The 13,679-nt window shown below is 35.2% G+C and overlaps 1 protein-coding gene and 2 pseudogenes across 1 annotated transcript; 1 reads left to right on the top strand and 2 right to left on the bottom strand.

Moving 5' to 3' along the window:
- Positions 1 to 1,517, bottom strand: part of LOC147919056 (uncharacterized protein At3g43530-like) — a 58,495-nt pseudogene extending 56,978 nt beyond the window's left edge.
- A 6,592-nt stretch (positions 1,518 to 8,109) lies between these two features.
- Positions 8,110 to 8,529, top strand: LOC147919055 (uncharacterized). Its single transcript, XM_087503386.1, has one exon. The coding sequence runs from the start codon at positions 8,195 to 8,197 to the stop codon at positions 8,459 to 8,461; it is 267 nt and encodes an 88-aa protein (XP_087359512.1). The 5' UTR covers positions 8,110 to 8,194; the 3' UTR covers positions 8,462 to 8,529.
- A 2,346-nt stretch (positions 8,530 to 10,875) lies between these two features.
- Positions 10,876 to 11,978, bottom strand: LOC147919054 (putative F-box protein PP2-B12; annotated as a pseudogene).
- Between the last annotated feature and the right edge of the window lie 1,701 nt (positions 11,979 to 13,679).

Here is a 13,679-nt window from a genome sequence, read left to right as displayed (position 1 = left end):
CTACATTCTCAGCAACCTCTTTCAACTGTTTCACATTCTCTTCCACAATTTTCAATCTTGTATCCAGATAATCAAACTTCGCATTCATCTTCTCGAATCTACTATTCAACACTTTCAACAATCGGTTCTCTACCTCATCCAATCCATTATTCACCTTCTTCAGAGCCACCTTGGTTCGAGCAACCTTCTTCCGACCTTGCTTTGTTTGACCAATATTTTTCTGAGCCAAATTACCTGCATCTGGATTAGGCTGAATTGCTCGGCTAGCAACATCTGCTTTATGCATATTTTCAAAACATATTGTCTTCTTTTCCTTAACTAGACGCTTTGTCCAACCGTCTGCAATTGCATCATCCACATCGTTCCATCCACAATCGTGATCCATGATTTTCTTCATAAGAACTTTCTCATCGGGAGATGGATACATGATACTCTAAATCTCCTGTAAAAGTAAAGAATCATTTTTAAATATAACCATAATGCATCAATACTTAATACGTAATGTAATTTATATTTACAAATAGCTTACCGTACTTGTACTAAGAGTATCATACAAATCTGATATTGAAAAACCTTTAAGATGACTTGGTTTGAACTTCCACTTACACATTCGAGGACACTCAGGATTTGCTTCTCAAACAATTTCTTGAAAATTGTTCTTCAGAGCTGGAATAGCTTCATACCCTAGAAGCTATTCACAACAGAAATCAATCAAATATTAGTTATAAATTAGTTATAAATTGATCTACAATAAAAAAGAAGAAGCTAGAGATGAATACTTTACCTCTAAAGAAGTAACAAAACTAGGAAACACCTTTTGTCGACCCACAACTCCTCCACATGAGTGCATAATATGAAAAAGGTCTTTCATATTAGCATCAAGTGCAAATCTCCCCCACAGGAATGATTTACACAATTCTAGGTCACCTACGGCTCGGTAAAAGAAACTCTCCACAGATGGTGCATCCTCTCCCGTTTTTTCCTTTCCTACTATGACCCTACATAAAAAAATAGAGGACTGCCATTCTTACACGGTCATCAGAAGATTTCTTCATTGACAGTAGCTTTGGCTCCAGCTCGTGAAACTGTACCGTTGCCCCTAGACAAAAATGCTTCCCAACAAACACATTACTACCCAAACTTTCATAGTAGGCTAGATATTCGTGACAATACAATCCAGACATGAGTGCCATTTCGGTGAGAGAGTACCGGATTGGAACCCTGTTCACAATAAACCAACACTCCTTTTTCTTATCTAAGCATGATGTGCAAAGAAAAATCATCCACAGAGCCTGCATCTTATGGTTTGCATACCTATGCATATGGAAGAAATATTTGAACTGAGGATGCTCCGTAAACCATTTGAGCTCATCATCTGAAAGATGGCTCTGCAACAGTTTCACTGCTCTATGAATGTAGCACTTAGCTGATATCTTGAACAGTTTCATATATTCACTAGGTTTGAAGAACATGTCAAGTGGTTGTAAAACTTATGTTTCCTCATCAGAATCCTGCATTCAAAAACAAGTTATACCGAGTTATACTCAGTTGTACCTTTTACTTTCAGAAATTTCTAATGTACAAAATTATCCTAGTTATAACAAATCCTAGTGGGTTGTACCTTTTACTTACTAAAATGTCTAAAGGGGTCCAAAATCATCCTTGTTATACCAAATCCTACTCAATTGTACCTTTTACTTTTAGAAATGTACAACATCAAAATCATCCGAGTTATACCAAATCCTTTACTAAGTAATTCACATGTGGGTTCAGTTATATACCGTTGAATATTCTCCAGTGATGGAAGCTCCTTCAGTATCAACTTATGGATGCGATTCTTCTCTATCTTCATTAGCGATATCTGGTTCTGTAGATTTTGAATATTCACTTAGGACTGCGTTTTGTTTTTTAGCCATTCCTCCTTTCCACAAACCTACAAACAAACATGAACAAAAATGATTACATTAATTTCCGATTCTACAAAACAATCGACATGAAATCTTCATAGAATCGGCAATCTCGATGTAATAGTTAAACTCACGATCAACAACAAATCAATTCACCAACGAACCGTAACCGTAACCAATTGATCCGATGTTCATAGAAAGCACAGAATCAACATAGCTAGCTCTCAAGATGAGAGAAACCTAGCAAATACAGAACTATTTTTAGAGTTTTACAAGTTTTTCACAATTTCAGATTTTGCATAATGAAGAAGACGATGAACAGTTCCCTTTTAAGTCTTCAACAACTTCAGCTAGCTCCAATTGCAACCCTCCACGTAATTTCTCTTACTTCCACCAATAACCAAGCTCCATGTGTCTCTGTGCTACTGAATTACTGTATCAAATCTTCCCTGTTTGCAGAACCTTGACCTCAAGGTTCATGTAAACTTCCTTTGCACATTGATGCTTCCTCCACATTCTTAAGAGTCAAATTGATTGAAACCATTGTAACAGCTCTGACTTCTTAAAGTCAAGAGTGATGCAAGTTTGATTCCAGGGTCAAAGGTTTGGCTCTGTGTGACTTCAACCATTCGTTCTACTTTGGGACATTCCATTTGAACTAGTGGATCCACACACTGATACATCGCTGCAACCGTCTGGACCTTACTTCCAAGCTCGTAAACAACCAATCTCATGATGCAAAAGAGCTTCGTCCACTTGTCACTCTGTTCCCAAAACTTATATCGCCATTTGTGCTTGATTTGCAATGGCCCTTCACCAAATGTAATCAACTGTTGCAGGGCTTGTAAAGTTTGCCTCCGCAGTCCATATCGCCCTTGTACAACAGAACCTTGTTTTGGCCAGTCCCAATGGATTGCTTTAGCGGATAATCCCCCTGGTTCCCAAACACGCTCAGCCTTATGTGAATAAGTGAAGCATTTCTTTTCACTTATCTCGTCCCTCACTGATATATCTAGACCTGGCTGCAGTTTTTTAACAAACTCTTCTCTAACAGAACATTCAACTTGACAAACAGTAAGTTCACTACCATATCCATCCATGACAGTAAGGTGATGTTGTATAGCCCACATAGAAAACTTCTGAATAGGCTGGTCTGGTTGTTCCACCAAACAAGAGAATCTGGCCATCACACCACATATTAAATGAGTGATGAGATTGCTTCATTAATTTTCACAGAAGCTGGCTCTTCTTCCATCATAATCGACATTTGAAACAGCCACTTGAATCTGTCCGCCATTTCTTCTCCTGTTTCATTTAACCAATCCTCTGTGTGGATAATAGTTGCGAGAAGAGAAACCAAAAGAATCAAAACTTGCCCCACACAGCTTTGAACCCCACGGCCATATGCAAACCATAAACCTGAAAAATTAACTTCTGGAGGTCGTGGTGCTGAACCATAAGGAAAAACAAGCCATGTGTTGTGGAGTTTCACAACTCCTATCTCCATGACCTGAAAATCACCAACAACATGTGTAGGTAGTAATCTCCCGCGTTCCCACACATGATTAGCTCGTTTGACAAGAAACAACATATGCTTTTTACGCTCATAATCATAGATCTCTAACCCAAGCTTCCCTTCTTCTAGACCAACACCAGAGTACATAGTTAAAGTAACACGTTCCCGTTTCCAGTTCTGAGAATCTGGCGAAGAAAACATCTTTGTCCCATAGAGTCTATGCGCGGTCTTCTCAATTATACCACCAGAGTGCACTTTACTTATCCAATCCCACTTATCATGTACGCATAGTAACCCACCTGGCTTCCACACATGGTTAGCTTGAGATAAACTACGGATATGATCACAGATTCGTAATCTTGCTGGTGGTAACATAGTCACTTCATTGTCATGAACAAGCAATTTAGGGAGAAGCAACATACCAACCCTATGACCGGTGTGACTCTCATTCAAGTTTGTACCAACATTTGCTTCATGAATCCACAAATTTTCTTGTATCAATTCTCGTGGTGGTGACATGTCTTTGAACTTGAACCACCAAGTCTTAGGAAACGTTTTCCTTTTCCCATTTCTCAACAGTTTTTCTCCTAGTGGCATTGAATCAAACACTTGGGGTGCACCAGTAGTAGCATATTCAAGGTCAGAATTTAACTCAGAGTGATGTGTCCTCATAATAGCAAATGACAAATCATCATCAACATCCAGAGATTTAACGGGTTACCTATGGCTAAATTCCAATTGAGAGACTGATACCTTCTGCTTAAGAACTTGCGGAATCAAGTTAGGTTGCTGAACTGAATTCGTTGAATGATTCTCCCTTTGTTCTTGAATCCAGCCTTTCACTTCTCTTTCCTTCTCTGTACACATTTCACTCCTATCTTCACTTGAAGAATCTGTTTCACCAACCACTGATTTGGATCCAATTTTAACAATTGTTGAAATTGCCTTTGCGTTTGCTTCTGTTACAACCTCCATTTCAGTCAATTCTTTATCATTAGGAGATTGATCTTCATCAGATTCCATCATGAGAATACCTGAATTCTTGTGACGCAAATGGTGATCTGGAGTTTCTAGTTCATCGCAGAACATACAAAGTCCTTTGAACCATCTCTCGTTAAACTCTTCCCAGGAAATTCTCCGATGAAGCTTCTTTACTCGTATCCCTAACGATTCCGCTGTTTCACGAACAATAGCTTCATTCACCTTCATCTCCGCTCTTGACTCCGCCATGGATTCCGAGGATGACACAGCTCTAATACCTTTGTAACAGTTAAAATCACGATCAACAACAAATCAATTCACGAACGAACCGTAACCGTAACCAATCGATCCGATGTTCATAGAAAGCACAGAATCAACATAGCTAGTTCTCAAGATGAGAGAAACCTAGCAAATACAAAACTATTTTTAGAGTTTTACAAGTTTTTCACAATTTCAGATTTTGCATAATGAAGAAGACGATGAACAGTTCCTTTTTAAGTCTTCCACAACTTCAGCTAGCTCCAATTGCAACCCTCCACGTAATTTCTCTTACTTCCACCAATAACCAAGTTCCACGTGTCTCTATGCTACTGAATTACTGTATCACTCGACCACAACAAAAAAAAGGTAAGAAAAGAAGAATAAGATCCAAATACTCAAAGAAATCGCCGATTAAGGATTTTGATTCTATTGAAAAGAAGGATTTTGAAATTGCCGGTTTCTCTTGGGGTTTTCTCTTCGACAACAACGATGTAGAAAAAAGAAAAACTTTTACTTTTCGAGTTTTTATCGACTTAACCCGATTTGAGTATTTTTGGATCTTTTTAACCCATTTAGACTGGTTGGATCGGTAATATATTTGATTTGTAAAGGACGCGAAAGTCTTTCCGTAATTTTTTGATTTAAAATAATTAATAACAAAATTCAGTTTAATAAGAAAAGCATCTGAGAATTTTTTTATGGAGAGTAGAGAGCTCCCGATATTAAAACCCACTTGAATCAATACTAGCAATAGACGCATGGTCACGTCTTTCCAGAAAAATTTTGTTTTGTAATCCGTACCAACTTTAGTAGCTCCACAGAGTCATCCGTACCAACTTTAGTAACATTTTGGCTGCTTGTTACAAAACCAGCTGCAACATCTTTATGGCCACACTTTCGTATAAGCTAAAATCTATTACATGACTTGATTCATTACTAGCAATAGACGCATGGTCACGTCTTTCCAGAACAATTTCGTCGTGCCATCCATACCAACTTTAGTAGCTTCGTAGAGTCATCCATACTAACTTTAGTAAATTTTGGCTGCTTGTTACGAAAATCAGCTGTAACATCTTTATGGTGACACTTATAAACTAAACTCAATAACTAGATTTGTTACGGAGGCTTTAGTCATTGATAGAGAAACACAATGTTGCCTACATCAACAAGAATACAAGATCATTGTATGATTAATGTGTATCAACTGAGACTAAGGAAAAGTCCGAGGATAAAAAATTAAGAAAGATTGCTTGCCAACCCAAAACTAAAAGATGGGTAATATGGAGAAATTGTGTTATGAATTGCAAACATGCTATTCATCCTCGCTTCTTCATGTATTTAATCGGTATTTTTTCTTTCAGTTGGAGATGAAAACACAGAATTGGGAGATGTATTATGATTGAAATTATTTTTTAGGAACATATTTAATGTCTTACAGCTGTGTGTGTGATAATTTCCAAAACTTCAACTGTTAATACCTTAAAGTTCAAAGTCTTGATATATAAAAATATTAAATTGATTTTAGTTCTTTTTTACTTATTAAACTACTTAAATTCTTGACAAAAAATTTAGCGAATTTTCATTCCATAGCCAAATGCTACTATTTATTGGTAAAAGATATGGATACAAATATTGTAAAGAACTTGTTTTTTTTCGTCACTTGTGTTCTCTTAAAGAACATGGATTTCACATGAGCTTTTTAACACCATGTTAATTATTTTTCGATAAAACACACTATTTTACATGGTAAAATTATTATTATACATCACTATTTATTATCAGTTTTGCCACCCACATGTTTTTGGCCAAACTTTTGCCAAAATTTTGTATGGCTATGATTTGAAACTGACGGGTTGCGGAAGAGTTTTTTTTTTTTTTTTTTTTCCCATAAAGCCACGGCCCTTATCTATCCACCAACACAAGTGCAGATTATTGATTGTGTTACAAAAACATAAATTCTAGCATAATACATTCATGGTGTCCCAACTATTCGGTCTTGGAAACTCATCATTCAAACTAAAAAAAGTCGTTATCAAATGAATAAGAAATTTAGTTTGAACATGAATGCTAGCTACACGTTTTACTTTTACTAAAAGAAGTAAAAAACATTATAACAAAGAACATTTGTTATTTGCCTTTAAAAACAAAATAAATAACATCATGAGCATTCATTTATGTAACACATCACGCAGGATGTCTTTATTTCTCCTAGGGTCTACAATCATACAAGTCGTTGGACTAATTATTGGCAAATATTTATTTGAATAGACTATTCAATTTGATTGTTTACTGGTAACGATTAATGTTGAAAGAGATTTCCTGGTTCTGAGTTTAAGCTCAGGTGCCTAAGTCGACCAAACTTTTACTTATATTTTCATTCCATATAAATTATATCGTAATAAAATGTAGTTACCAAATCGGATGCACTAGTTTGGCATCTGCTGCTCTAGGATCGGACTACATAAGTTACACTAGTCAGTCCTAGCGTCTTCTATAACGCATTTCAATCGATAACATTGATTTTATCCTCATTCAAACGTCTCTACAAACAACAAGATTACCAAATGTTTGTTTTTATATTTCGGATTTGCTTATTTGAATCATCTCTCTAATGATTTAAAATCATTTCATAACGCCACATGGAGATAGTTATATCCCGATGTGCAACTTCATCATGTAGCACCGTATCAACATTAATTGCATTGCCCAAATCATAGCGTCACATTCAGACTCTTCTGGTGTTAGTCTTCGCCATCTTGCCCATCCCACCATTTCTATTACCTACTTAATGATACATCGTCATTGTTTCAATAAAATCAGTTTAATTAGAATTAGCACTTCTTATGATCTTTATTTAGTTTTGCAATACAATATAAAGTATTAAATTAAAACCATCACAAAAAGTTTAATTAATAAAGAAAATGAACTGTTCTTAATTCCAAATGCCACTGTTTGTTTTATCATTATTAGAAAAACCCATAAACGCTTAGCTAGGTTCTTGTAATCATTTGTTAATCAAGATATACTACGTTCTAACGTAAATGCTCTATTCTTCAATTGTTAGCTCCTACGATCCAAGATTGTTTATAATGTGTATAAATTTTAGACATGTATTACTTATTTTGGCTTACTTATGATGGATTGTATAAAACTTCTTACCAAAAAACTTGTTTATATAATTTGGCAAAATTTAAAAACCCGATGCTAAATTATAAATGAAATAAAGACGAATCCTAACTCCCAAGAAATAAGAAAAAACAAAATAGTGAAATTAATAATTCAATTCAATAAAGTCGGTAGATCTGACGGCTAGTATAATTTATGACACGAACCTACCAAAATTTATGGCCACTAGCTTCAGAGCCAAGACTCTCTATAAATAAGACACCATCTCTTAAAAAGGTAACCACATTGTCCTGTCTTGCAAGCAAATTACACCAAGATCATAAATATAAAAAAAAGGTTTAGAGAGTTCTTTAAATAGACGTCAAAGCAAATCATCATCATCAGAGCATCTTTTGAAATCATCATGATAACAGTTGCTATAGCCGCTGAGTTGCTTGAGGAATACACGGCGGCGCTCACTCGCATCACCGCCACATTCCTCCCGCTACGACCCACAAGTCGCCGCCGGAGCGTCAGAGCTCCAACCACCAGCCGAGCTGAATCTTCCTTGCCTCGTAACGATAACTCATCCTCACTAGCTCCAAATTACTCCCGCTTTTCTCTTGAATTTCTGATTATTTATTTTATTTTTATTAAAAGAGTTTTCGAATTTTCTTCGTCTTGGCTGTAATTTCTAATGAAGTTTATGTTATTAAATTGGAAAATTCAATTTCTATTCATTTGACTTTATTTGATTGATTTTTTTTTGGTTATATAGTAAGTAATTATTAGAAATATGAAACACAAAGCTTGTAAAATGGTTTATAACGTTAAAATAATATTATATAAGAGAGTTCAAAAGATTCATATATTATTGATGATAGATAACGAATGAACATTGTGGATAAGTATGAAGATATATTCAAAGGGAGTATATAATTTATACAAAATAAATGTTATAACGTTCAAAACAATAAAACTGGATATTTCATTTTTTTTTTTTTTTTTTTGGGTAGTTTTTGTATATTTTCAGTCAGTCAGCATTTTATATGAAAAAGGTAAATAAAAATTTAAAAAGTGTATACGATATATGTGTTTAATGAAAGTCGTCAAGCAAACTCAAATGATTTTTTTGATATGAAGAGATTAAGTACTACTATAATTGTGTGTCTTTGGATCTTGTTGATTATAAATGTGTCCTTCAAGTCGAAAGATGCCCTCATTTTGTTTTTTAATGAAAGGGATATTATGGCGATTTTATTTATTCTATCGCTTAAAAAAAATCTAAAAATTTGGGGTTTTGTATTTTTGTGAAAAAGTATACTGACATGATGGAAAGTGGACCGAATCACATGTTCATTTAAGAACAAATGATTCAGACGTAGAAACAAGGGAAAGCTTGGTGCTACGATTTACGAACTGAAAAATTGCGAACCAAAGAAAAATGGTTATTTTGCTTTTATTTTTCTGATTGTGTAGAAGAGTGCTTTAACATTTTTTTGTTAACTCAGTTTAAATCGAGAATAGATCGAAAAGTTTGAGAATTCGGCCAGCGCGACGAGTTTGGTCCATAGATTCAGGTATGTTATCACAATGGTAACTGTACGTTTGGATAGTTACAAATTAAACGAACTAAAAAAGGGACAAAAACAATTCAACCAAAGAGTTAGATAAATATAGTGAAAGGATGTGTAAAGGAGAAATGTAGATAAAGGCTATATAAGTGTAGTTAGTGTCTGACTAAAACCCTAAGGCAAAACCTATATATATTGTAAGTTTGTAACCATTTCTATTAAGGAATAGTTTCACTCATCATATTATAGGATGGCTATACCGCCATCGAATTTTGTACCGTTGTTTACCGCTATCCTTTTTTGCTTTTAACTACTCCACCATTTCTTCTAACTGTTATCCCTTAGTATCAACCTTTTCTATGACAAGATACATCTAGTCAATGTGTTCAAGGATGCTATGGATCGTTTGTTGAAAACAATCATTTGATGGGATGACAAGCTAACAACCATCGACAAACAATCCAAAAGAGACGGGATTTTACCTTTACCTAATGTGATGTTCCACCAAAACATTTTGACTCCAATCATCATAGGTAGACATCAATTGTTGCGATCTTTCACGGTTTTTGTTTTTTGGTTTAATGTTAAGCCTTTCACTGTTAATTTTAGACTTCGTGTTTCCCATTATCTAACAAATGTTCAGAGGAGCTTAGGAGGAGGTGTACCATTTATTCTTTTGAAATGAGCTCCTTCGGTTTCTGTGGAAGCGTTGTATTAGTTTTTTACATTGCAAGACTGTGGTGGCCTGGTGGATTGGATCTTAACTTCGGTTCTTGAGTGGTGTGAGTGAGAAGAAGGTACAATTAATCTTGGAATTAGAATCGCGTCACACTATGGGATGATTTCCATAATTAATAATAGTAATTTTGTTGGATATGGGCTTTGCCCCAACATTTGGTGAGGCCCAAACAGAAGATCCTTTAGATTTTAGGGCTTCAAGTCATAAAATCAACCCATCTGACCGCAAAGGCAAAATCATTATTTGCAGAAGAGACCCTAGGTCAACGACCCACTATAAATACCAGATGTTACTATCATGCACAAGATCCGAAATCTTGGCAATCAGAGATAAACGAGCAATTATTCTCGTATTAACTGCACTTAGCACTTTAGTTGTCATTTTCTGTAAACTCTTGCTTCGTTAATAAAAGGACTAGCTCTGATTTATCCCCAATAATATTCGTATTATTTATATTGTCGATTCCTTACATCAACAAATTTGTTTTTGACCTTGCATATTCGACTTCCTCCCTTAGTGTTGCCTTTTTTTCCGGTATACTTTATTAACCGATTATATTCACAGAAAATTCATGACAAATAAAAAAAGAAATACAAATGGCTTGATAACTTGATCAACACTTTCGTGTATCCGTTTCCGGTATATATATATTCCAATATCATGCATCATCTATGACTATGCATGATTATTACAGTGATATGAGAAGACGAATGTAGATGTATGCATTGTATACATTTGCTATCTTTATACTAAACAACAAACTACATTTCACTTGCAAAGGGAGTTACTGAATCACAACACTTCTTTTGGCCTAATCTCGATCCCTTGAACGATGATTCCACCTTTCCAACCACCTTCTCTTGTCTCCGAGACACTCATTTCGAGATCCTCCTCATTAAAACCAACATAATATTCACGAGTTCAATCTCCAACCACCCATCCTCTCTAGACTCTTGCATTCCTGACTCAAGAAGCACTCTTCTATCGTTATAAACGTCGGTTCTTGTGGATCGAAAGCTTACATCCAAAGGTAGAGACTCAAATCCAAAGGCTCTCATTTCTTGTTCTTTGAAAACAAGGTAAGCACCATAAATGGTAGCTTTGGAAAGAAGGGATGTGCTTATCTTGCCTCGGATTTCAAACCAACACACACCGCTAGAAGCCCCCGCAACTTCCTTAAACCTGTTATAAACTAATCATAATCAACACCAAGAGATTTAGATGAAAAGAAGCAAAAAATGGAGATGAAACTAATTAAACCTTGAGTCCGGAGTCGACATCCATATCCAGAATTCACGACTATCAACCCAAGTAATTTCTAGTTTCCTTGCAGACAACATCCAACATTTCTTCCCGCTTCTCTTTTCCATCCAAAAGCTCTACATATATAGATTTCAAAGAAAACTTTAGAAATTTTGTTCAACTGATTGAGTGCATCATTCATCCACATCACATTCTTCTTAAACAATCAGTCTCTAGAATCAGTATATAAAGGAAATAAAAACACAGAAGGCATATTGTTGACAAACAAAAGAGAACAGATTATAATGTGAATTACCATTCTTCCATCGCCGATGAGAAGAGGAGATTCACATAAGCAAAGGAAGAGCTTCTTGTTCGAAAAACTAGATAAAGTATTATTGATATACATACGAGAATATGAGGGAAGAAACCTCTCCCAAGCGGCGTCCGAGTCGGCTATCGAGCGAAGTAATTTAGAGACAGCAGAGAGACGGCAAATGTCATAGGGGCTGGTGAAAGATATCACAACGGCGATGCATTCTTCCGGTAAATCAAGAAAATTCATCCCCATTGTTTTAGACAGAAACTTAATGGTGATGTTGGAATAATCGTTTTAGACAGAAACTTAATGGCTATTTATTTATGCCTCTCGATCACCTGAGAAAAAGGTAAACGTATCGTTTTTCATTTCTATTTTTCAAATAATGTATTTGGGTTTACTTGCAATGTATTTTAAATCTATTAGCAATATATTTGGTAAGCCTGTCATGATATATATATATATATATATATATATTTCATTCTTTCGCAAGGTCCTTTCAGAAAAAATCCGAGACGGTTCCATTTCATAAAACTTGAGGTAGTATATCTACTTCACACTTTGGGCTAATCGTGACAACATATTAATCCTATATTGTTTTTGATTCACTTATGTCTATGGAAAATGTTGGGACGTATTGACCCAAAAGAGTTGATTTGTAGATATTAACTATACGAATGTTAACTTTTCTCATGTTTATATGTTTTTTCTGAAATTTGAATAGTCTTTTTTTTTTTTGGGTGAATTTGTGTTGTAACCAAAACAAAAATAAAGGAACGAAGAATATAGCCATCTAAAGGGCATTGCCATCAAAGAATTTAAACAAAGTATCTTAAAACATATCTTATTCTTAATTTGAAAAAAATGAAATTAAGAACTTCTTAAAAAACTTTAATATATGATGGGTCCATTGAAGATTGTTAAATTTGGGGGTTCTTAAAAAGAAATACTCAAATTCAATGTTTACCAAAGAAACCCAAAAACAAAAAAGTTTATAATAGTGTCAAAATTTATGTGATTCAATCTCAAAATCACTAAACAATGTGTAGAGATACAGAGCAAATGACCAAAACCATTGCAATGAACCAAACCATGCATCAGATGTGAACAAAGCTTCAAGCTTTTTGCCGTCAATGGGCGTTCCACTCATCACTAGTTCAGCAACAAAGCCAATGTTCCTCACAGCCTGTAGCTCAAGCAAATAACCAACATCAATTTAGAATACTCTGCAGTCTGCTCGATGGTATGAAAAAACTGCAAAAATGGAATTCACATATTAAAACAATGACGGTTAAGAGTCTTTTACCTGCAACACATTCTTGGCTTTGTTGTTGTAGAGAGACGAAAGAACCACATCTGCGAGGTTAGAGATGATTGTACCTATGCACCAACAGGAATAACAACAACAAACAACCAATCATTAATATCTGCCATCAAAAGATACCATCAAAACATTAATATTTGCCATCAAAAGATATCCAAACAATACGAATGCTGAATATAATAAAAGCAAGAACACAACCAATATAGAAATAAAAACCTGCAACAGAAGATGGATCTCTAAGTTTCATAAAACCCGCTCCACTTTCTCTTGTTTATCTCTAAGTTTCATCAAATCCGAGAATGCTTCTCTCTGCAATCATTTCAAGATATCAATCTGAACACAAAAAAATCACAAACCATGCCAGAATTAAATTTCTGTGACTGAAGGAGCATCACTTGGATATAATCAGATTCTTCCCCCCTAGACCCTGGTCCAGTCCACGAGTAACATCTTGTATGTGAAATCGAAAACATATCAACCTAGGAAAGGAAACAACAAACTAAGAGTTAACTCCCAAGAAAATTTTCAACAGTCCTAACTACAACTCTTCAATTGAGCTACAAAAACTGATTAATCCCACAACTGAATCTAGAATAAGAACCAGAGGTAAGAAAGCTATAACTGCAAAAGCAAACTGAAGATATATATCAACACAAACCCTTAGCACTAACCTGCCAGCCCAAAGCCAATACGTAGAATGTGGTATACAAT

The sequence above is a fragment of the Camelina sativa genome, chromosome 20 (genome assembly GCF_030686135.1).
Source record: "Camelina sativa cultivar CO46 ecotype springtype chromosome 20, ASM3068613v1".
NCBI lineage: Eukaryota > Viridiplantae > Streptophyta > Magnoliopsida > Brassicales > Brassicaceae > Camelina > Camelina sativa.
The sequence above is the reverse complement of the archived record's forward strand: the minus strand, read 5'-3'. Positions and strand labels throughout refer to the sequence as shown.